Source organism: Coenobita brevimanus, chromosome 102 (genome assembly GCF_032717465.1).
Source record: "Coenobita brevimanus isolate Jiangsu-jjx chromosome 102, ASM3271746v2, whole genome shotgun sequence".
Lineage (NCBI taxonomy): Eukaryota > Metazoa > Arthropoda > Malacostraca > Decapoda > Coenobitidae > Coenobita > Coenobita brevimanus.
In genome coordinates, this window is record NC_137055.1 from 1,677,041 (window position 1) to 1,702,392 (window position 25,352).

The window sequence follows — 25,352 nt, forward strand, 5'->3', positions numbered from 1 at the left end:
TTATGAGTCATTATTGGCTGATAGAAAGCTTTTCGGAATTCTGGGGAGTATAGCCCTTGACTCCAGTGGCATATCTTTGACAAACCCTGTAAGTATGCCTTCCAGTATTCTCTGAAGGGCTCGCCGGTTGGGTTTATCAGGCAGGTTCAACATGGCCCACACCCCAGCAATAAACACAAACTTGATCTGATCTCTGGTGACTTCGAGGTCTGCGCCAGCATATCGCCACTGTCTGTCTATTCTCCCCCAAACTATTCTTGCACCCCCTTTGACAACATCGGCCATCTCCTTGTTGTTGACATAACCTCGCTGACCTAAGAAATGATGCATTAAAGCCACCAGGCGAGCTCCTGTCAGGACACCTACCCGCCATATATTGTCTATAAGCGTAGTAGGAGTGGTATAGGCTGGGCATATGACATGTAAGGGTAGTCGTGCAATGATAATCCTTGCCACACGGTCTTTCACGAACTCATATTGCCCCTTGTATTGGTTAAGCCTCAAGGTGTATCTTGGGAGTATATCAACCAGGCTTGCCACATTAACCAGAAGCTCCTTTGACCCTATGTCCACTATCACACCATTAAAATACAACCTCTTTCTCTTGGCATCAGAGATGTTAGTCAAAGTCTTTGAATCATTGATGACGCACTTGTATTCAGCTATGCCATTTCCCATTTTCTGTAAAAATCTCACAGCCAATGAATGGTCTGTGGTTATAAAGAGGAAATCATCAACTGTACGAAGGAGGATACTGGTGTCATTCTCAAATTCTAAGTGGTCTTTGCACATTGAGGAGTAGTAAAATTCACAGAGTTTTGCTGACAGCATACCGCCCTGAGGTAGACCCCGCTCCATTTTGTACTGTGAGAACTGACTCCACAGCAATGGTGAGACACATTCCTTTATGAAGTCCCGTGTTTTTCTGTTGTGCATTGTTATAGGTGGACCTGATTCAATTAGACCTACTCCTCTGTGCATAAGTGGACTAGTTGGCTGTCCAAACTCATCCAGCCTAATATAATGCTTTTTTGGCTTTTGGCTCTTTTTTCCCTTGTATGGCATTTGGCTCTGTATTTTCTCATACTGACCAAATGTTATGAGTGAATCTTCAGTTCCAGTTTCCTCTTCCAGCAGGCTGAAGAGCTTCGTGTGGTCCACTGACCCATATGCGTCCTTTACATCAGCACGTACAAAGTACAAAGGGCCCGACTCACCACGTGATCGTAAGTTTGTGATAAAATTCTGCCACTTCTCTTTAAATATACTGGCAGGATCATTTCCAGTCCTCTCACACAGATTTTTCATGAGTACCTTAGCATGTTTCATTCCTTGGGATTCCTTGACTTTCTTATTTATGCCTGGGAGCACTGGTCTTACTCCCGTACTCTTTTTAGGCATAAATCTAATTCTTGTGCAAGATTTTCGACATCTAATCTTCCCTTGATGGGAAATTGCACCAGTTGATTCCAAAGACTTTAGTCCTTCGCGATGAATTTTTGTCCACGTTTTCCTTCGGTAGTAATGGAGTTGATAATTTCCTCCTGCCAATTCGGTGACATAGAAGGCAACTCCTATTGTGTGGACCATAATCCTCACAACTACCCATATTATCACTTTTGCTATTATATAGGCCTTCTCAGTGGATGATGCAAATGATGCTGCCCATCTGTAAATAATTGAAATTTTGTTAAGAAAAAACCAGTTCCTCGGTCTACAATCTATCTTCAATCTAATGACATTATTTTATTCCTATTAGCACCAAGGAATTTTCTTCATCTTAAATTGAAGGGGTTGGATGCTGGCTACTCTGAATCAAATGCTTCTTTCCCAGATCCTGTCTAAAATAGCAAGTGTTAGGTTATAACCCCATGTTTGCAAGCTGAGAGAATGTAGTGCCATACAGCTACAGCTTATGCCAAGAGTCACATCATGATCAGACGACTCCGCAGAAAGAACTACTACAATGTCAAACAGTAGCAGGAGTGCAGTATGGTCACATGTGATCTGGTTGCATCTACTGTATGTGCACAGCATCCCAAGCAAAGTTTAGCACATCTGCATTTTTGTATATACAGTACAATCCCAGCAATCCGGTATCCAGACAAACGGAATACTCAGAACAACGGGAAAATTCAAGGGCTGGTAAAAATGTCAGTAAGTTATAACTGTGCGCCAATTTGAATGGACCGCCAAACCGCCGTTTGATAGTGTCACACGAGGCTGGGGGAAGTCAGACAAAGCGAGGTGGAGGCATTTCCGGCTGATGTAAATCCCTAGCAAATCCTCTTAACCACCCCTCCTCTCCCCCTCTTTCCCCTACTTGAATTCAGTCATCCTCCACACCTTCCAAAAATCACCAGTCTGCGTTTTGCCACCAGACAGTAAACAAGGTCTCTTACTATTGTGTTCCTCTGATAGACGGTAATTTGTACACTCCAAAATGCCTAAAGTGCAAACTAAACGTAAGCGTATCGTGCTTACCCTGAAACAGAAGCTGGACATATGCAACAGACTTGAAAAAGGCGAACATTATAAAACACTAATGGCTGAATATAAATGTTAATATAAATGAAAGTTTACTTTGTTGGAAGAAAAATAAATAAATAATATGCCTGCATTTCATACGTACATCATTTATTTTATTTTCTGCAAAACAGCTGAGTGGCGGGTGAGGGGTGGAGTGATGGAGGTCAGGTAGGGAAGAAGAAGAACAGTCGGAAACGTAAACAAACTCACGTGGGGGCACAGGTGTTGTGATAATTCTACAGTGCAGTCTTAACACATCATCAGTTCACTAATAAATGTTCAAGCTTTTATTTCTATATTTTATTTTTCAATTTTTATGAGTACAGTACATATAATGAATACAGTAATTCGGTAAACAATGGACTGGTGTAATTTGCAGTACTGCTAGTTGCTAGACATTGCACACGTGAGTTATGACCATGGTGTGTGTTTACAAGGCAGTTTTTCAGGCGGAATCTCTTAGTGTAACCCCTAATGTGACTGGTGAGTACCTGAACTGTATTTACTGCTGTGATAGCCTTTGTATAGATTTGACTTGAAAATCAGAAATACGGGAAAAATCTGTAACCGGGAAGGTAAATTCCCCAAGCCACCCGGTTAACTGGGATTGTACTGTATTATTGTTCTTTTTATCCAAGGAAGATGGAACCAAAGTCCAGACGCCTGCAAGATTGCTTCCTCCAAGAAAAAACAATAACAAGATAACAGAACCAAATTCAAGAGCCCAATCATTTTGAGATGCCTGGACACACTGCATTTGAAAGACTGGAGGTCATAGGCCATAGGAAATACACAAAAAGACAGATCCAGAGTAGAACAGTTGCATACATGAAGGACTGGGAGTAACAGCTACTTCATGCATTAGAGAGCTGGACAGAAAAGGGATACATTTTTTTTTTTTTCTTATTGCAAGGAAGAAGGAACTAAAGGCCAGGAGGCCACAAATTATTCCCTCCAAGAAAAAACAAAAACAAGATAACAGAGAGCCAAATTCAAGGTTTGTACATTTTGAGATGCCTGGACACACTGCATCTGAAAGACTAGAGATCATAGGCAGTAGAAAATACAGGCAGAGGAAGCCAGTTCCAAAGTTGACCTGTTGCTTATATGAAGGACTGGGAGTTTTTTTTTTTTTTTTTATGTGAGGAAGAAGGAACCAAAGGCCATGAGCCCACAAAACTGTTCCTTCTGAGAGAAAAACAAAATACAAGAGAGAGCCAAATTCAAGATGCGTTCATTTCGAGATGCCTGGACATACTGCGTTTGAAAGACAAGAGATCATAGGAAGTAGGAAATACAGACAGAGGGAGACAGTTCCAAAGTTGACCTGTTGCATAAATGAAGGACTGGGAATAACAGTTAACTCTTGCATGAGAGAGTTGGACAGAAAGGGGGTGAGAGTTTGCTGCTAGACGGGTGCTATGCGCCCGTTGTAGAAGTGGAGGAATGCATGCAGACAGTTCAGAGGAACAGTGACCATTGAAGTAGCGATAGAAAAGAGATAAAGATGCAACATTGCGGCGAAAAGACAGAGGTTGAAGGGAGTCAGTAAGAGGGGGAGAGTTAATGAGACGAAAAGCCTTTGACTCTACCCTATTGAGAAGAGCTGTATGTGGGGAGCCTCCCCACACATGAGAGTTGTACTCCACACAGGGGCGGATAAAACCCCTGTATAGAGTCAACAATTGTGCAGGGACAAATAAGGAACGGAGTCGGCTTATCACACCCGATCGCTTGGAAGCAGATTTTACAAGAGATGTAATGTGATCTCTCCAAGACAAGTCCCAAGCAAATGAAACCTCAAGCATGTTCAAGGATGATGCAGGATTAAGTTGAGTATTATTAAACATAAAGAGGTATACCTGTGGAAGATTTTGTCGGGTTGATAGGTGCAAAAACTGAGTCTTTGATGCATTAAAAACAACCAGATTATTTTTACCCCAGTCAGAGATACGAGCCAAGTCAGACATTAGGTGTGCCATAGCCTCATCCCTTGCCTGTTGAAGTAACTGCTGAGATGGACATTGTGGGAATCGAATGGAAAGGTGAAGGGTGGAGTCATCAGCGTATGAGTGGATTGGGTTAGATGTACAGCTTAGAAGGTCACTGATGAATAAAAGGAAGAGAGTTGGTGATAGGACAGAGCCCTGAGGAACACCACTGTTAATAGATCGAGGAGAAGAATAATAGGCGTCTACAACAGCGGCTATAGAATGACCAGAAAGGAAGCTAGAGATGAAGGCATAGAAAGAAGGATAGAAACAGTATGAGGGCAGTTTGGAAATTAAAGATTTATGCCAGACTCGATCGAAAGTCTTTGAGATGTCACGTGCAATGCTTTCACCTAAGTCCTGAAAGCAGGATGACCAGGAGTCTGAAAGGTAGGTGAGAAGATCACCTGTGGAGCGTCCCTGACGGAACCCATACTGACGATCAAAAAGAAGGTTGTGATAGGAAAGATGCTTTAAAATTTTTCTATTAAGAACAGACTCAAAAACTTTTGAGATACAGGATGTTAAAGCAATTGGGCGATAGTTAGAGGGTTAGGAATGGTCACCCTTCTTTGGGACTGGCTGAATGAGAGCAAACTTCCAGCAAGAAGGAAAGGTACAAGTTGACAGACAAAGGTAAAAGACTTTACCTAGGCAGGGTGTAGGCACAGAAGCACAGTTCTTGAGGACAACAGGAGGGACCCCATCAGGCTCATATGCCTTGTTAGTATTGAGGCCAGTGATGGCAGAAAATACATTAATTGAAGAAATATTAATGTCAGCCATGAGGAAGTCAGAAGGGGAAAGAGATGGAGGAACAGCACCAGAATCATCTAAGGTGGAATTGGAGGAAAAAGTCTAAGCAAAGAGATCTGCTTTTTCAGTAGAAGAAATAGCTACAGAACCATTATAGTGGAAAAGAGGAGGGCAGGATGATAAGGGAAAGTTGTCAGAAAGACTTTTCGCAAGGTGCCAGAAGGAGAGGGAAGAATTCGAGTTGGAGAGTTTAGAGCATTTAGTATGAATGAAATTATTTTCAGCAGGGCGAAGAACAGAATTAGCACGATTCCGGGCAGAAATATATGAGATATACGGTTCGGGAGTGGGTTGGCTCTAATATCTTTTGTAGGCCTTCTCCTTGTTGTGGACAAAATTGGAACAAAAGTGATTAAACCAAGTTTTTTTGCATTAGTCATACGATACGATGTGCTGCCTATTTCTTCTTTCATCTTTATCATTCTTTTTCTGTGTCTGCCCTCCTCTCCTCCTATTTCTCTCATTTTTCCTATCATTTTTTATTACTCTTCTTTCCTTTTCAGGTAGCATTACACTGAGTAACAAGTTTAAGGGTTTCCTGTAAGTCAGGTAACCATTTACAGTGCTGTGTGGTAACCATATAACCAGCCCACCCATGTCTCTACATGTCAACAAGTGGGTTAGGGCCCCTCTTCATAAAACAACTAACTCACAAAAGCCAAACAGCCATCCCATTCCGTATTATTGTGTATGGCTATAGACAGGTATTTTATACTGTATTCTGTTCCAAGTCACTTGTTTTTCAAGTTCTTAAAGATTGGTTATTAGATTTCTGTAGCTGTTGGGAAAAAAAAAAAAAAAAAAAAGTGAACCTGCATGAAATGGGAAAGGTTCATTTTAACTGCACTGTCACTTTATATCAATACCTGAAACATGTCAATTCACTTTTAATCAACATTTTATTGTACAGAGACAATTTCAGAAAAGCATAAAAACTTACTTGCAATCCTCTGTTTCAAATCCAAACATTATTTGCCCCAAAAAGATGCTGTCCCAACGTCCTAATGTTGTTAGAAGCGTGATGGCATGTTTTAGGACGACAAAGTTATCCTTGCTCCCCCACAGGTCACTGGGCACTACACGCTGCAGAACAGCATGTACCACACTAAACACCTGGTGGTGCTTTGCCGCTACCATTTGTTCCTCCACTTGTCCTTTCTTCTCTGGCTGCTCACAGTAATAAAAAATATGGTCAGTCCTTGTTTAAATTTATCATATGATTTAGATGAGTTTTTCTTTTTTTATATTAATTTGATGGTAAATTATAAAACTGTCATTTAACCCCTTTGGTTTAGTAATGCATCTTTAGCCTTTTCTTTACACTTTAAGAATACAGGTGGTCCATAAACAGCACTTCATTAGAATCCTGCCTGGTGGCATCTTATGTGCTGTGATGATGGCTCAGTCTGCTGCTGTGGGCACTGGTTTGGCAATAGGAATAAATGGTGCAAAACAGGCATTGATAACACTGACCTGTCGCCATAGCACAAAAACTACCCAGCAGAGTTAAAAGCATTATACAGACTACCCTGTGTTTTTGAACTGCAGGTGTTAATACAGCATTTGTTAACTTCTTCACTATATGAGATCAACCTACAGGTGAATAAAAATTTTCTGGAGATTGTAAAAATACAATTGTCAGTGAACAGAATATTAAACAGTACAAGTTTACCTGATGATGCCTTTTTCATTTTCCTTTAGCTACCTTCATTTGATATTATTCAGCTTGGGAGAAACTTTTCTAGTGAAAGGGTAAATAAGGCTGTTGTGGTGTGGATGTGGATGTGATAGGACGCGTTATGAGGAACACACTGAGGTGGTTTGGCCATGTGGAGAGGATGGAGGGTGAAAGACTGACAAAAAGAGTGTATATGAGTGAGGTGGAGAGGGGAAGAGGGATGGGGAGGCTGCGGATGAGATGGAGGGATGGAGTGGAGAGGTATATGAGAGAGGGGGGTGTGAGTTGGGAGCAGGGCAGTGAAATGGTGGGGGACAGAACAACGTGGAGGCGATTTGTTTGTGGCCACCCCAAACGAGATTGAGGCGTCCGGCAATAGATAGACAGACTAACCTCTCCTCATTATTGTCAGAGTGGCTTGCCTGGCCACAAAGACTGGGGTTACTCATCAGTAAAAAACATAGACTAGGTTATAGGTTAGGCAAGTAAGAGGGACATTAGCCAAGACTATAGGAGGTTAGGTCGAAGAAACATGTAACAACTTGAACGAGAAACACCATAGGCAGAAACAGAACCCAGGCATGACCCAGAATACTGTACTGAGTGACAATGTTAACCAAGACAATGGATTTTTTTTTTTAATGTCTGCCAAACCATTAGCACACCTAATTAGCAGAGCACCTGTTTTGCCCATCATCAGATGTAATGGATGTTGTCAAACTTCTGGCCTAGACAACATTGCACTCTTCTAACTCATGGTAATTTCCTTCTGAACTCAAGCCATGAGTTGGAAAAATGTGAGTTAAAAAAAACACACCTTATGGGGAAAAATGTCTGATTCTGCCATGGTGTCGGGTAGCTTACAGTAGTATAACATTAATGGAACCCCTCTTAACACTACTAACACTAACATCCTGTCTCAGAAGTATGTATTGCATATCTTATAATGATAATAAAAAATATTACAAGACCTTACATATCCTAGTTTGATAATAAACAATACTAAAAAGCATTTACCTTAATCCTACTGATGACAATGCTTACATCGATGAGAGAAGGGTAGCAGTTTTGGCACACTAGCCTACGGTGCCTCATGCTGCTGCTGCATTAATGCTTCTTCTTCAGCAAAACCTCACTGAGGAAGCCCTCAAAATCAGCTTCATTATCTTGTCCTTACTTTTGTAGATAGTGCATACTATGGACTCATTCAGACTCAGCTCCTTGGCTATCTTGGACTTCCTCTCGCCATTGTCTACCCTCTGAGTTAGCTCTATTTTCTGGGTGTAGCTCAGTGGTGGCTTCTGCTTCAGTCCTTTCCTGGATGAAGAACTCTTTGCTTGACTGTTTTCAGCCACGGTCTGTCTTTCTTTATACCTAGGCTGCTTCCCCCAAGGAAAGGGAGGTAGCTGGGACAGGACGACACACTCCTAATTTACTCAAACACATTCATTAGCATCTTAGCCCCAGAGGGGAGAAGGAAGAGATCCTCACCACACCACACCGAACAAGGGTCAACTGCACAGTGCAATCAGCGACATCCGCAGCAGAGCTGGTTTACCCCTGCCATATAATAATAGACCCATCCCCTTACCCGCACCTGACCTGATCAGCTGATCAGCCCAAATGAGGGAGAATATCCCCTCAGGGCTGTGTCATCATTTATTCATTCACAATTTCTCTCCATTTATTTCTGTCTTGCACAGCCACTCTTCCTTGCTCAACAGACATCCCTTTCGCATCCAGCGCTCTCTTCACACTGTCCATACATCCTATTCGTGATCTCCCTCTCAGCCTTACACCTCTCACATCAGATCTAGTTATCTTTTTCACCAATCGCTCATTATCCATTCTCTCCATGTGCCCAAACCATCGCAACACCCTCTGCTCAACTCTACCAGCCATCTCCCGAACAACTCCAGTTCTTCTTCGCACTTCATCATTCCGCACTCGATCCATACGCGTCACTCCACATATACTCCTCAGACACCTCATCTCCATTACATTCAAACTTTTCCTCTCTGCTACACCCATATTCCATGTTTCAGCTCCATATAATGCAGTCGGTACCACAACACCCTCATACAGCCTTCTCTTTACATCCATTCTAAGCGAATGACATCTAAACACTTTTTTCATTCCTCCCAGCACCTTTCCTACTTCATTCATTTTAAACTTCACTTCTGCATCTATTCTTCCATCCACAGCAACATGTGACCCTAAATACTTAAAACACTCTACCTCCTCAAGTAACTCATCATTCAAAACTATATTCATCCTCCTACCATCTACCAACCTCGTACACTTCATCACTTTACTCTTATTCTCATTTACTTTCAATTTCCTCCTTTCACACACCCTTCCAAACTCCTCTGCCAACTGTCTCAATCTCTCCTTTGAATCAGCCACCAGTGCAGTATCATCTGCAAACAGCTGCTGCTTCAGATTCCACTCTCTACCATGAACATTCACCAGACTCAGACCTCCACCTTAAACTCTTGCATTCACCTCCCTTACAACACCATCCATATAAATATTAAACAACCATGGCGACATCACAAATCCCTGCCGCAGCCCCACTCTCACGGGAAACCAATCACTCACAGTATTTCCCACTCTTACACACACACTACTATTTACATAAAAACTTTTCACCCCTTTTAGTAACCTACCATCAAGTCCATACAATCTTAAAACAGTCTACAAAGTCTCCCTATCAATATTATATGCTAAATCCATGAATGCCCAAAACACATCCTTGCCTTTCGGTAAATACTTTTCACACACTTGTCTCACAGCAAACACCTGATCCATGCATCCCCTCCCTCTCCTAAAACCACACTGCTCATCACCAATTACTCCCTCTGTATCCTCTCTAACTCTCTTAATTAACACTCTACCATACACCTTACCTACAAAACTCAATAGACTTATACCCCTAAAGCTAGTACATTCATACTTATCACCCTTGCCTTTATACAACGGGACCACACAAGCACTTGCCCAGTCAATCTTTTTTTTTTTTTTTTTTTTTTTTTTTTTTTTTTTTTAAATGTGAGGAAGAAGGAACCAAAGGCAACGAGCCTGCAAAACTGTTCCTTCCAAGAGAAAAACAAAATACAAGAGAGAGCCAAATTCAAGATCCATTCATTTCGAGATGCCTGGACACTGTGTTTGAAAGACTGGAGATCATAGGAAGCAGGAAATACAGACAGAGGGAGACAGTTCCAGAGCTGACCTGTTGCATAAATGAAGGACTGGGAGTAGTGGTTAACTCTAGCATTAGAGAGTTGGACAGAAAAGGGGTGAGAGTTTGCTGATAGACGGGTGCTATGCGCCCTTTGTAGAGGTGGAGGAATGCATGCAGACAGTTCAGAGGAGCAGTGACCATTGAATCAGCGATAGAAAAGAGATAAAGATGCAACGGTGCGGCGAAGAGACAGAGGTTGAAGGGAGTCACTAAGAGGAGGAGAGTTAATGAGACAAAAAGCTTTTGACTCCACCCTGTTGAGAAGAGCTGTATGTGGGGAGCCTCCCCACACATGAGAGTTGTACTCCACGCAGGGGCGGATAAAACCCCTGTATAGAGTCAACAATTGTGCAGAGGTAAAGAAGGAACGGAGTCGGCTTAGCACACCCGATTTCTTGGAAGCAGATTTTACAAGAGATGTAATATGATCTTTCCAAGATAAGTCCCGAGTAAATGAAACCCCAAGCATGTTCAACGTTGATGCAGGATTAAGCTGAATATTATTAAACATTAGTGGGTATACCTGTTGAAGATTTTGTCGAGTTGATAGGTGCGTGAGTTATGTGAGTCTTTGACACATTAAAAACAACCAGATTACAGTAATCCCTCCAATATCCGGATGCCCATTTTCCGGACATCCCCAATAACCGGACATTTTCGTCCCGGGATCCAATATTCCCAAAATGGGCCAAAAACCGCAAAAAATTTGAAAAAAATCTGACTTTTTCCCGCCCGTAATTTGAAGCGGTGCGCGCGGCGCGGGCCAGGTGTGTTCTGGTGCGTTGTTCCGCTGATGTCTGCTAGAGCACCCCTGCATCCTCCCCACTTACCGCTCGTCTCTTGTGTGTGCACGCTCGTCGTCGTGGCCGCCCACGTGCTCGCTTTTGTGGTGGTGCCTTACCTGCTGCTCTCGTGCCTCTCCTTCATGTGTGTGATGATGGCCCTGCTGCCTGAGAAGAGGAAGAGAGTGGTTTTGACTCTGAAGAAGAAGAGGGAGATATTGGACAAGGTGGATGTAGGATGGTCTACCTCACGCATCCTCCATGAATTCAACCTGGCCCGGTCTACTTTGTTTGATATCAAGAGATCCCGCGACAAACTCATGCAGTACACGGCTGACTTCTCGTCGAAAAGCAAACGCAACGTGGAGAGGAAGGTGATGTATACTCCCAAGTATGCAGAAGTCGACCGGTCTACGTTGATTTCGTATCAACAGCAACATGCTGCTGGTGTGATGGTGCGTGGCACGGAGCTGAAGGCTGCTGCTGAGAAGTTCGTAAATGGCCGTACCAACCGTAAGTCTCATGGCGAAAATTTGGATGCCAACGAGGATGGAGTAGATGAGTTTCGGCAGAAGATGAAGGGCTTGATTGACAGGGAGGGCCTAACTCTTGGTCAAGTCTACAACGCTGACAAAACTGGCTTATTCTATCGCTCTTTGTCTATGAACACTCTAGCTGAGGAGACGGAGAAGCATGTACCTGGCCGCAAGCTCTGCAAGCAATGGATATCTGCTTTGTGTTGTGGCAATGCTAACGGCATGCACTGGCTCAAGCCTGTTATTGTTGGCCGTGCAAAGCAGCCTCGGTGTCTTTGTGGGGTGATGGATGTCCTTCCTGTCATCTGGTACCATTCCTTGAAGGCATGGTTCACAGCCCTGATCTTCAAAGACTGGTTCCACTGCCATTTCATCAAGGAGGTCATCCATCACCAGACAGAGAAACTGGGAATCCCACGTGACCAGGTAAAGGCCCTCCTTCTCCTTGACAATGCACCTGCCCACCCGTGCGACAAGGAGTTGGTGGCTGAGAATGGGTGCATTAGGTGCATGTTTCTGCCACCTAATACTACTGCTCTCATCCAACCAATGGACCAAGGAGTGATCATGGCAACGAAGAGGCTGTACCGGCGGAAGTTCCTGGACTAGGTGATGGTTGTTTTCGAGGACAAGGACGAGCGCAGGGAGGGACGGGACACGCGAGGCCAGCGGACTTTGGAAAACATTTGTCGCTACAAAATCAAGTCTGCCATCTACAACTGGGCCAGTGCATGGAAGGAAATCCCTGTCAAGACTCTAGAAAATGGTTGGTCTCATCTGCTTCTCAGAACAGATGTGGAGCACGATGTCCTAGGTTTTGATGTGGATGACTTCCATGCACGTCTATGTGCGCATGGGGACAATGTTGATGTGGACAAAGTGCGTGAGTGGTTGGATGACGATGAGGGCGATCCAGGGTATCAGACCATGTCTGATATCGAGATCGCATCTTCAGTTGCAGGTGTCAGTACCCAGCATGAAGATGCCGACGAGGACGGCGACGATGATGCGGACTCCTATCAGCGTGACACTACTCCAGCCATCCCCAAGCTGAGCGCACTCCGGGAACTCCTAGAGTTCGTTCTGTTCTACCTGAAGCACCCGGACTGCGACAGGGAGATGGGGCCCTTGGGACTTGTGGAGGAAGTGCGCGCTTTCAGGCAGCGCATCATTAATTGTCAAAATCGTCATTCCTTGCGTCAATCAACGATTGACAGCTTTTTCAGGCCCGTGACCCCCGCTGTGCCCAGCCCTGGCTCTACTCCATTGCCTCCCCAAGACAGGCCCTCATCCTCCAAGCCTCAGGCACGGTGGAGTCACCACTCGATGTGAGTTTGCGCCTCTCTTCAGAGTCGTCTGCAGTGGGTACGCCATCACCACGACCCAGCGACGCACCCCTAGGTCACCTGCATGTGCTACTCTCAGACTCTGACAGTGATTAGAAGCCAAGAACTTCACTACACCACACGGTAATTTACAGTGTTGTGCAGTGAAAAAAATAGTGCATAGTGTTAAGGAATTTGAGTTCTGAGTGAAAAGACAAAGATGTAATGGACTGTCAATGTAATGTAAATTAACTTGAGTGTGTTTTGTTTAGAAAATGGTTTTATGAGTGGAAAGACTTAAAGTGCAGAGTGCAACACTTATTTCATTAAGGTACAATGGAGCGCAAGTAAGACAAGAGTGCGCAGTGTTAAGAGAATGGAATTCTGAGTGCAAATGACTAAGTTCTGTGCAAGACTTCATGAACAGTGTACTGCAAGTGCCTCAGAAACTCCTTCTTACTGTCAGAGTCTGAGAGAAGGTGGATTATTCATCGAGATGGCCATGGACTTGGTGTAAGTACCCAGAATGTTTCATATTGTACTGTATTTTCCATACTTACGTCTAACACCTCATTTCACTCTTTGATGGCCCTTATTGGTGTGAATAGTGTCTTAGGTGCTATGCATGTGCAGTAGGGAGGTGTTTTTCTGATTTAGGCTAGGTTAGGGTCCATAACTACCAGTCCAGGAGTCAGGGACTTGTTGTAAGTACCCAGAATGTTTAATATTGTATAAACCTACCACTAAAACCTCATTTTATGGTTCTTTTGCATTTATTTCAGTCTTTTATGTCCCTTAATGTTGTGATTTGGGTCTTAAATAGGTGCTATGCATGTCCAGAGGGAGTTGTATAAGTGTTTTTCTGAGTTAGGGTCCATAAGTACAAGTCCAGGAGGCTGGGGCCCAATATCCAGACAGGATCACTATCTGGACATGCCTTTGGCTCTGTTACATCGGATATTGGAGGGATTACTGTATGTATATATATATGTATATATATATATATATATATATATATATATATATGTATATATATACACTCAACCCCCTGCTATGGCGCCTAATTAGTCACAGTAAACGCGCGTGACAGCTGAATACACGATAGCTGAACTGAACAATCAATGGGAAAATTTCTAATTGGTTTTTCGGTGGCCCATTTTTCTAACTTTTAACTACTTTATGCCTGCAATTTCCTGCCAGTCTCTCCCCCAACATGAAATAAAGCATTATTATATTAATAATAACGCTTGTTCTAATGCTGTCCGCAACAAGGAGAAGGCCTACAAAAGGTACCGGAGCCAACCCACCCCTGAATCACATAATCTTTACGTTTCTGCCCGGAATCGTGCTAAGTCTGTTCTTCGCTCTACTAAAAATAATTTCATCCATACTAAATGCTCTCAACTCTCCAACTCGAATTCTTCCCGCTCCTTCTGGCACCTTGCCAACAATCTTTCTAACAACTTTACCTCATCATCCTTCCCTCCTCTTTTCTACTCTGATGGTTCTGTAGCTATTTCTTCTACTGATAAAGCAGATCTCTTCGCACAGACTTTCTCCTCCAATTCCACCTAAGACGATTCCGGTGCTGTTCCTCCATCACTTCCCCCCTCTGACTTCCTCATGGCTGACATTAAAATTTCTTCAGTTGATGTATTTTCTGCCATTACTGGCCTCAGTACTAACAAGGCATATGGGTCTGATGGGGTCCCTCCTGTTGTTCTCAAAAACTGTGCTTCTGTGCTTACACCCTGCCTAGGCAAACTATTTCGCCTTTGTCTGTCAACTTGTACCTTTCCTTCTTGCTGGAAGTTTGCTCTCATTCAGCCAGTCCCAAAGAAGGGTGACCACTCCCAACCCTCCAACTATCGTCCAATTGCTTTAACGTCCTGTATTTCAAAAGTTTTCGAGTCAATTCTTAATAAAATTTTTTTAAGGCATCTTTCCTATCACAACCTTCTTTCCGATCGTCAGTATGGGTTCCGTCAGGGACGCTCCACTGGCGATCTTCTCACCTACCTTTCAGACTCCTGGTCATCCTCCTTTCGGGACTTTGGCGAAAGCTTTGCCATTGCACTTGACATCTCGAAGGCTTTCGATCGAGTCTGGCATAAATCTTTAATTTCCAAACTGCCCTCCTACGGTTTCCATCCTTCTATCTGTGCCATCATCGCTAGCTTCCTTTCTGGTCGTTCTATAGCCGCTGTCGTAGACGGCCATCGTTCTTCTCCTAGATCTATCAACAGTGGTGTTCCTCAGGGCTCTGTCCTATCACCAACTCTCTTCCTCTTATTCATCAATGATCTTCTAAGCTGTACATCTAACCCTATCCACTCATACGCTGATGACTCCACCCTTCACCTTTCCAATCGGTTCCCGCAACGCCCATCTCAACAGTTACTTCAAGAAACAAGGGATGAGGCTATGGCACACCTAATGTCTGACTTGGCTCATATCTCTGACTGGGGTAAAAATAATATGGTTGTCTTTAATGCATCTAAGACTCAGTTCTTACACCTGTCAACCCGACAAAATCTTCCACAGGTATACCCACTAATGTTTAATAATATTCAGCTTAATCCTGCATCATCCTTGAACATGCTTGGGGTTTCATTTACTCGGGACTTATCTTGGAAAGATCATATTACATCTCTTGTAAAATCTGCTTCCAAGAGATTGGGTGTGCTAAGCCGACTCCGCTCTTTCTTTACCCCTGCACAATTGTTGACTCTATACAGGGGTTTTATCCGCCCCTGTGTGGAGTACAACTCTCATGTGTGGGGAGGCTCCCCACATACAGCTCTTCTCAATAGGGTGGAGTCAAAGGCTTTTCGTCTCATTAACTCTCCTCCTCTTACTGACTCCCTTCAACCTCTGTCTCTTCGCCGCACTGTTGCATCTTTATCTCTTTTCTATCGCTACTTTAATGGTCACTGCTCCTCTGAACTGTCTGCTTGCATTCCTCCACCTCTACGACGGGCGCGTAGCACCCGTCTGGCAGCAAACTCTCATCCCTTTTCTGTCCAACTCTCTAATGCAAGAGTTAACCGTTACTTCCAGTCTTTCATTTATGCAACAGGTCAGCTCTGGAACTGTCTCCCTCTGTCTGTATTTCCTCCTGCCTATGATCTTCAGTCTTTCAAACGTAGTGTGTCCAGGCATCTCAAAATGATCGGATCTTGAATTTGGCTCTCTATTGTATTTTGTTTTTCTCTTGGAGGGAACTGTTACTGCGGGCTCTGGCCTTTGGTTCCTTCTTCCTCGCATAAAAAAAATAAAAAAAAAAATAAATAAATAAACAACATAAAAGGCCATCAAACTTTTATAAGGATTAAGGCTTGGGTGGTTTGATGGGTTCCGAGGCTTGGGAGTGGCTTAATTGCCGCCAGATCTCTTTAGCTGTCTCCATGATTTCTTAGTGTCTACAGCTAAAGGGGGTATCACACGGTACATCATATCAGGAACGGCTGAGGAAGATTTAAGTGGAACAAAACTTGCACGCTATCACACACGTTCCTCATACTGTTGCCAGAGCCCTGTCTCAGTTGTAAACACGTGATTACTTTATCAACATCACAGTTTTCTCGGCATAAGAAATATTAACTTTTTATAAGGGTTTCAAAACGACTGATATTTATTCTAAAACACCTATACAACTCCCTCTGGACATGCATTGTACCTATTTAAGACCCATATCACACCACTAAGGGACATAAAAGACTGAAATAAATGCAAACGAACCATAAAATGAGGTTTTAGAGGTGAGTTTATACAATATTAAACATTCTGGGTACTTACAAGTCCCTGGCTCCTGGACTGGTTTGAACCACCAGTTTGCAGTCCACAGTTAATCCTCTGCACTCTAAATTCTAATTTCTTAACACTGCACAACACTGTAAATTCCCGTGTGTTCTAGTGGCGAGGTATTGCAGTTTATTCACTGTTTATTCACAAAAAACAAGCACCTGTGGCTTGCACTGCTATAAGCATCTGCTCTCGATCGGAGATTGGCTGTGACTGTTGATGATGGCGGGGTAACAGAGTTGCCAGATCGCAACGGCCACATTACCAATCTCCTCAACTTTCATTACCAAATTCGCATTTATTCTTCACTAATTATATATACAAGTGGAAATACATGTAATCACTCTCCTTATAATTAACACCATGTTGATTATTTTCACGCTATGTAGGGTAGCAGATTAATCAGAGAGAGCAAACAATCCACCATCTTCATCCTGTGTATCCTCATACATGTGAAAAATCCATTTGGTAATGCATTATTCTGATTCATTACCAAAGGAATTTTTCATTACCAAATTGGCCCACACTTGGTAATGAAAAATACCAAATGGCAACCCTGACAGGGGAGGGGGGAGGGGGAGGAAGGAAGGGGTGAAGGGACCATGGTGTAACAGCTGTTCGGCACCAGGCGGGAATTTCAAATTATGGGAGTGAAAAAAGTCAGATTTTTTTCGATTTTTTTGCGGTTTTTGGCCCATTTTGGGAATATTGGATCCCAGGATGATTATGTCTGGTTAATGGGGATGTTCGGATATTAGAGGGATTACTGTATATAGTTTCTATTAACACAGATGATGAAAAGGAGTATAGATGTCCGGTATCTAACATTTTATAAAGCTCATTTGAAAATTTAATATTCAAAAGTCAGCACTGTGACTGGCTGATTTGAAAATACAGTGCAGCCTCGTTATATGTTGCCTCATCGTGATAAATCACTACAACGATAACCAAAAGTTCTATCTTGTCTCAGTACATTAAAGAATTAATCATGACTTTGCTAGAAAGATATTTTCAACAGCCGCCTCCAAGAAGCTTGCGCAGATGCAGTGAAGCACGCAAACAAAATGGCAGCCCAGTGTTTATATTAGCTGCGAGTTAGTTTTTGTTCTTTTTCGTTCATGAAAGGCCACTGAAACACTACTGTTATCACCAAATAACAGTGCATGTGCTCAACAAATAGTGCAGTGTGCAACAGTAAGTGATGATATTTTTGTGTGTGAAATACTGAAACTTTTGACAGGGAAATTGAGTCAACCTTAATATATATACAGTACTGTATATATATATATATATATGTATAAGTAATCCGTTTATTATCCAGAAGCCCACTATCTGGACTCCCCACTACCCGGATATTTTGGGCCCGGGCCTTTGGAACCCAAAAATGGCCAAAAAATGTAAAAAAACAAATAAACAAAAAATCTAACATTTTTTTCAACTGTACTTTGAAATTGGCGCTCAGCGCTGAACAGCTGTGTTTACACTCACCGCTTGGTTCCCCCTCCCCAGTTACCACCTAAATACCATTCTGACTAGATGCTCATCGCAATGGATGCTGGACGTGCTCATTTTTGTGAATAAACAGTGAATAAACTGCAATACCTCGCCACTAGACCACATGGGAATTTACAGTGTTGTGAAATTAGAATTCAGAGTGCCAAGATTAAGTACAGATTGCAAAATGGCGGTCAAAACTGGCGTGGTGCATATTAAGAACAGAATGTGCAGTGTTAAACAATTATAACTCATAATGCAAAGCATTAAGTGCAGCACAACACTGGATTACTGTACGTGCTTCAAGAGCATTTTCACCACTGCCAGAGCCTTAGAGGAGGTGGGTTAACCTTAGTAATGAATGGCCACGGACGTGTTGTAAGTACCCTGTACACTACTAAATATTTTCCATACTCACTTCTAATATAAAGGAGCATTGTGATGTGGATGTGGATATGATAGGAAGCATTAGGAGAAACACATTGAGGTGGTTTGGCCATGTGGAGAGGATGGAGAATGAGAGACTGATGAGGAGAGTGTATGTGAGTGAGGTGGAGGAGGAGAGAGGGAGGGGAAGGCCAAGGATGAGGTGGAGGGATGGAGTGGAGAGGTATATGAGAGAGGGGTGTGTGAATTGGGAGCATGGCAGTGAAATGGCAGGGGACAGGGTGATGTGGAGGTGATTTGTTTGTGGCCACCCTATATGGGATTAAGGCATCTGGCAATACACAGAGATATATAGATATATACTGTACATACATGTATATACTCGTATATATATTTTTATGCGTCCGACTCTGGGCATAGGCTTCACGGCCTGCTCCCAAGGCCCAGTAGTCCCCCTACATACCATACACCTCTACATGTCACCACTTTGGTGCTAACAGCCACCGTCCATACTGAATACATGCTAGGGCCGTCTCATACAGGACTGTTGTACTGGTATTAGATGGGGTATTTTTGTGACATGTCAGCGGGTCTTCTGGTAGATCAGTAGAGTCTGCTTTTTATTAAATTCAAATCCTTAAACTGTTCCCTGCCCCAGCAGGAATTTGAACCTGGGTCCGGTAGGATTGCAAGCCAGCTCTCTACCGACTAAGCCACCGCCACCCCCAAGGAAAGGAGAAAATGTGAGCAGGTGGAGAAAACACTTTACGGAACTGCTAAACATAAAGAAAGTAATGCAAGTATAAGTGGCTTGGGAATGGCTGAGACAAGAAGGGAGGTGAGAAGAGAAGAAGGAATCAGTAGGATGGAAGTAGTGGAAGCAATGAAGAAAGTCAAAATGGGGAAAGCCCCAGGAATTGATGGAGTGTGTGGTGATACGCTGAAGCATGGGGTGAGATAGTAGCACAATAGATATGTGCAGATTGACCTGGGAGGTAGGCAGAGTCCCGGAGGATTGGAAGTTAGGTGTAATTATTCCCCTGTACAAAGGAAGTCAAGAGTGGAACAAGTCAAGAGTGAGAGCAGTGGAAATGAGTTACTTGAGAGGAGCATGTGGAGTGACGTGGAGGGACAGGTTGACGAATGAAGAAGTGAAGGAACGTTGTGGGGTAGATGTGGATGTGGTTGAAAAGATTAGAAGAAATATACTGAGGTGGTTTGGACATGTGGAGAGAATGGAGAATGAAAGACTGACTAAGAGGGTGTATGTAGGTGAGGTGGAGGGAGGGAGAGGGAGGGGTAGACCGAGGATGAGGTGGAGGGATGGAGTTAAGAGGTATATGAGGGAGGGGGGGGGGTGAGTTGAGGGGAGGGGAGTCAAATGGTGGGTGACAGAGTGACTTGGAGGCGTTTTGTCTGCGGTCACCCTTTGCGGGATTAGGGCGTCGGGCAATAGATAGATAGATAGATAGACAAAGGAAAAGGGGAAAAAGAAGTGTGTGGCAGTCATGAGGGTATTTGTCTTCTTAGTGTAATAAGAAATGTATATGGTAGGATACTTATTGACCGTGTTGAAGAAATAACAGAGGACTTAGTTGGAGAAGAACAAGGAGGTTTTAGGAAGGGAAGAGGTTATGTGGATCAGATATTCATTCTTACGTCCTTTATGGAAAAGTTCCTAGAGAACGGAAAGAAGTTGTATGCTGCCTTCATGGATCTGGAGAAAGCATAATCACAGAGTGGATAGAAAAAATATGTGGACTGTACAGTATTAAGAATATATGGAGTATATGGGAAGTTGTTGAATGACATGAAGAGAATGTATGAGGGTGCTAATGCTGCAGTGCACGTGGATAGTGAACTGAGTGAATTTTGGAAGTTGTTGAATGACATGAAGAGAATGTATGAGGGTGCTAATGCTGCAGTGCACGTGGATAGTGAACTGAGTGAATTTTTCTATCTGAATGTTGGACTGAAACAGTGTATGTTCAATCTGTTTATGGATGGAGTTATAAAAGAGATATAAGGTAGGGCAGTGGATGTTGGAGCAACCCTAATAAGAGAGGGCAGTGTTTGGAAACTTCCTGTACTGTTGCTTGCAGATGATACTGTGTTTTTAAGCAAAGAATAAGGGGAGCTGAAAAGCTTGGTGAATGAGTTTGGGAGTGTGTGTAAGAAATGGAATCTAAAGGTGAATGTAGAGAAGAGTAAAGTTATGGTCTCTGAGACAAATAAAGTCAGTGAATGTACAGTGAGTTTGGATGAGGAGGAAATGGAAAATGTGAGTGCATTTAAGTACTTGGGTAGTGTGATGAGCAAGGATGGAAGTTTAGAGGGTGAAGTGCTTGAAAGGGTGCAACAGGGAAGAAAGGTTGCTGGTTCTTTGAAAACAGTGATTGGGAGGGAAGTGAGCATGGACATAAAAACGTCATTGCATGACAGTATTGTGAAGCCAACTCTAACATATGGAAGTGAAGTTGGACCTTGTTGGAAGGAGACAAGTCAAGAGCGAAAGCAGTGGAAATGAGTTATCTGAGAGTAGCATGACGAGTTACATGGAGAGACAGACTGGCAAATGAGGATGTGAAGGACGCTGTGGTGTGGATGAGGATGTGATAGAAAGTGTTTGAGGAAATACATTGGGGTGGTTTGGCCATGTGGACAGGACAAAGAGTGAGAGACTAATGAGGAGTGTATGCAAGTGAGGTGGAGGAGGGAAGAGGGAGGGGAAGACTGAGAATGAGATGGTGGGATGGAGTGGAGAGGTACACAAGAGTAGGGGTGTGAGCTGGGAGCAAGACAGTGAAGTGGCATTGGACAGGGCGACATGGAGGCTATTTGTTTATGGCCACCCCTTATGGGACTGAGGCATCTGGCAATAGATAGATAGATAGATTTTTTTGTGTATGTGAGTGAAATACTTAAAGTTTTGAATTGGAAATCGTGTCAACCTTACATAACCATCATCCCTTTTTTAGGCCTCAACTTCGGCATGAAAGGCCACTGAAACACTACTGTTACTGCCAAATAACAGTGCATGTGCTTAACAAATACTGCAGTGTGCAATATTAAGTGAAATGTAAAGTGGAGGGACTGTAAGAAAATGTTCTGGAAAGAGGTGAAAAGAGTAAGACAGGGTGGAAGTGAAGTTAGCAGGGGAGTGAAAGATAAAAATGGTAGATTACTAGTGGAGAAGGGAGAAAAAGTGACCAGATGGAGAGAACACTTTAAGGAATTGTTGAACATAGAGGATGGAAGTAATGCGAGTATAAGTGGCTGGGGAATGGCTGGGAGAAGGAGGGAGGTGAGAAGACAGGAAGAAATCAGTAGGATAGAAGTTGTGGAAGCAATGAAGAAAGTTAAATCGGGGAAAGCCCCAGGAATTGATGGAGTGTGTGGTGAAATGCTGAAGCATGGAAGAGAGATAGTAGTAGAATGAATGTGGAAGATGTGCAGATTGGCCTGGGAGGAAGGTAGAGTCCCGGAGGATTGGAAGTCAGGTATAATTATTCCCTTGTACAAAGGAAAAGGGGAAAAAGAAGTGTGTGGTAATCATAGGGGCATTTGTCTTCTTAGTATAACAGGAAAAGTTATGGTAGGATACTTATTGACAGAGTTACAGAAAGAAAAGAGAAATTAGTTGGAGAAGAACAGGGAGGCTTTAGGAAGGGAAGAGGTTGTGTAGATCAGATATTCATTCTTCGATCTTTAGTGGAAAAGTTTCTAGAGAAGGGAAAGAAGTTGTATGCGGCTTTCATGGATTTGGAGAAAGCATATGACAGGGTGGATAGACAAAGATTGTGGAAAGTATTAAGAATATATGGAGTAGATGGGAAGTTGCTGAATGCTGTGAAGAGTATGTATGAGGGTGCTCAGGCTGCAGTGCGTGTGGATGGTGAACTGAGTTAATTTTTCTATCTGAAGGTTGGATTGAAACAAGGATGCGTCATCTCCATGGTTGTTCAATATGTATATGGATGGGGTTATAAAAGAGATAAAAGGTAGGGCAGTGGATGTTGGAGCAGCTCTAGTGAGAGAGGGCAGTGTTTGGAAACTACCTGTACTGTTGTTTGCAGATGATACTGTGTTGTTAAGTGAAGACAAAGGGGAGCTGCAAGGCTTGGTGAATGAGTTTGGGAGAGTGTGTAAGAAATGGAATCTAAAGGTGAATGTAGGGAAGAGTAAAGTTATGGTCTTTGAGAGAAATGAAGTCACTGAATGTACAGTGAGGTTGGATGAGGAGGAAATGGAAAATGTGAGTGCATTTAAGTACTAGGGTAGTGTGATGAGTAAGGATGGAAGTTTAGAGGATGAAGTGCTTGAAAGGGTGCAACAGGGAAGAAAGGTTGCTGGTTCCTTGAAAGCAGTGATAAGAAACAAGGAAGTGAGCATGGACTGTATGGAAGTGAAGCTTGGACCTTGCTGGAGGGAAAGAAATCAAGAGTAGAGCAGCGGAAATGAGTTATTTGGGAGGAGCATGTGGAATCACATGGAGAGAGAGACAAATGAGGAAGTGAATGAACATTGTGGTGTCGATGGGGATGTGATAGGAAACGTTAGGAGAAACACACACAGGTGGTTTGGACATGTGGAGAGGATAGATAGCGAGAGACTAATGAGGAGAGTGTATGTGAGTGAGGTGGAGGGGGGGAGAGGGAGGGGGAGGCCGAGGATGAGATGGAGGGATGGAGTGGAAAGGTATATGAGAGAGGGGGGTGTGAGCTGGGAGCAGGGCAATGAAATGGCAGGGGATAGGGTGACATGGAGGTGCTTTGTTTGTGGCCACCCCTTACGGGGTTAAGGCGTCTGGCAATAGACAGATAGATAGATAGTCATTTTGGGCTTGGCAGTCAAGGTCATCCTCCCTAACCCCATTGAACGCATGTTATATCGACCTCATTATGCAGTGAGTCTTCACTTGATGCAACCCTATCGCATGATGAGGCTGTACAGTACTACATTCACAGGTTTGCATAAATCTGTGACCTGAAGGTGACTTTGTGAAATAAGACTTGAGCTTTGACTCAGAATATGGCCAAGTCAAGCTGGCTGAGATGAACTTCAGCAAGCCATGAGCTTGGGCTTGGAAACCTCTCAAGCCCAACTTCCAAGTCCGGCTCAAACCTCAGTTCGACCTGACATTGTTGCAAATCTTAACTGTCCATATGTCAGATTTCTTTTCACCTCAACTGCTTCTGCCAACTGCTGAGAAGTAATAAGCTGGTTTTTGGACTTGGGTTTTTTATTCCAGTCCATAGAAAACAGCTGTACCATGGCCACCTTCAGTATTCAAATTCTTGAAGAGGAAGCATGGCATCATATGACTCAAGTGCCTGAATGGCTGTATTGCACTGTTATCTGCCATGTGAGACAGAAATCAGTGATTTGCTGGTATTTCTGATAAGTGTGGCATCTACACGTAACTATGACCCTTCTTCAACCCCATTTCTGATTCCATACTGATATCAGGCGATATAGGTGTAGCATTTATATATTATTATGGTCTTCTCAACCAATTCTTGAACGGGGGGACAATCCCCCTCCCCACATCCTGGAGTACTACAAAAAATGACACTACTCTGGGCTTCAATAGTTAATTTAAAATCAAAAGTGTGCATTTAAGACAGGCACTGCAATTCTAGGCCAAGCTATAGGTTAGGTTACATTACACTAACATTGGTAGGGACACTAACCAGTTCTTGTTTCAAAACTGAGGGTGATTCACGAGAAGAACACTGCATCAACTTCAACATATCCTCTCGGTTCAAGATGTACCGTTCAGGGTGCTTTCGTGTTTTTTTGTGATCATTCTTGCCAAATACATTCCTTTCTATGGCATTCAAGTTGACTCTCTTATAGTTTTTGATCATTTTCTTGATCAGTGCCATGAACTTCCCATGTGTACTGAGGTAATCCACTGTCATTTGGGGTAAATCATCACCAACCTTTTGACTGACTATGTCATTAATGACTAGCGTTACCCCGTTCACATCTGAAATACAGATAAATTGATTTATTAGAGAGCACAAAGGAGTACAAAGGAAAGCAAACAGCAACAGATTTAATGGTCCTTTTGAGGCTGTCTGTTATGGGATAGGCTACAGCTAACTAAACTATACTATGGTCAGGCAAAAAAAGGAAAGCAGGAAGGCTCTCCCCACCCACTAACAGTAGTACAGTCAATATTCTCAAGTTCAAACTTCCAAACTTTAAAATACTTTAATTATGAATACATTTACACATTCTGTTCAACCTCTGTAGTTTCTAAATTTTGACGTTTGTTTAACCCGTGGATTGCACAATTATGTTTTTTCATCCCACCCTGTGGTGTGGGGGGGGGGGAAGTTATTATAAACTTGAAGATAAACATCCAGTGCATCATCTAGTGAAAAAAAAAAAAAAAAAAAATAAAAAAAAATCTCTCTCTCCATCTTTGCGTGGTGCCATGTGTAAGTTTATGTAGGAGTGTAGTGAAAAAATTTTTTTTTTTTTTAAATAGTTTTTGTTTATTACAAACTTAAAGATAAACATCCAGGGCATCATCTGGTGAAAAAGAAAAAATCTCTCTCTCTCCATCTTTGCATAGCGCCATGCGTAAGTTTGTGTAAGGGTGGAGTAGTTAGCGGTGCTGCACAGCCACTGGAAGGTTAGCACAACCTGAGCTGTGGCTCGCAACGTGACACTACCCAGCCTGAGCTGGGTTAACCCCTTCGGTACCATGACGTGAATACAACGTCATGATCCATCCGGTCGGCAGGGCCAT

At 43.0% G+C, this 25,352-nt stretch overlaps 1 protein-coding gene across 1 annotated transcript; it reads right to left on the reverse strand.

The window, feature by feature from the left end:
• Window positions 1–25,352, reverse strand: LOC145415337 (telomerase reverse transcriptase-like). The gene is made up of 4 exons (XM_080284614.1): window positions 25,307–25,352; window positions 24,283–24,581; window positions 6,277–6,503; window positions 1–1,669 (listed from the first exon to the last, which is right to left on the reverse strand). Exons 1-4 carry the CDS (start codon window positions 25,350–25,352, stop codon window positions 1–3), a joined length of 2,241 nt encoding a protein of 746 aa, XP_080140740.1.

Excerpts from the sequence above, each read along its gene's own strand:
- LOC145415337 (XM_080284614.1), bottom strand. The coding sequence starts at position 25,352 with ATGGCCCTGCCGACCGGATGGATCATGACGTTGTATTCACGTCATG. Across the intron at positions 6,504-24,282 it reads CAGTTTTGAAACAAGAACTG|CCAGAGAAGAAAGGACAAGT; the intron begins GTTAGTGTCCCT and ends TACTGTGAGCAG. Across the intron at positions 1,670-6,276 it reads TTTGAAACAGAGGATTGCAA|ATGGGCAGCATCATTTGCAT; the intron begins GTAAGTTTTTAT and ends AATTATTTACAG.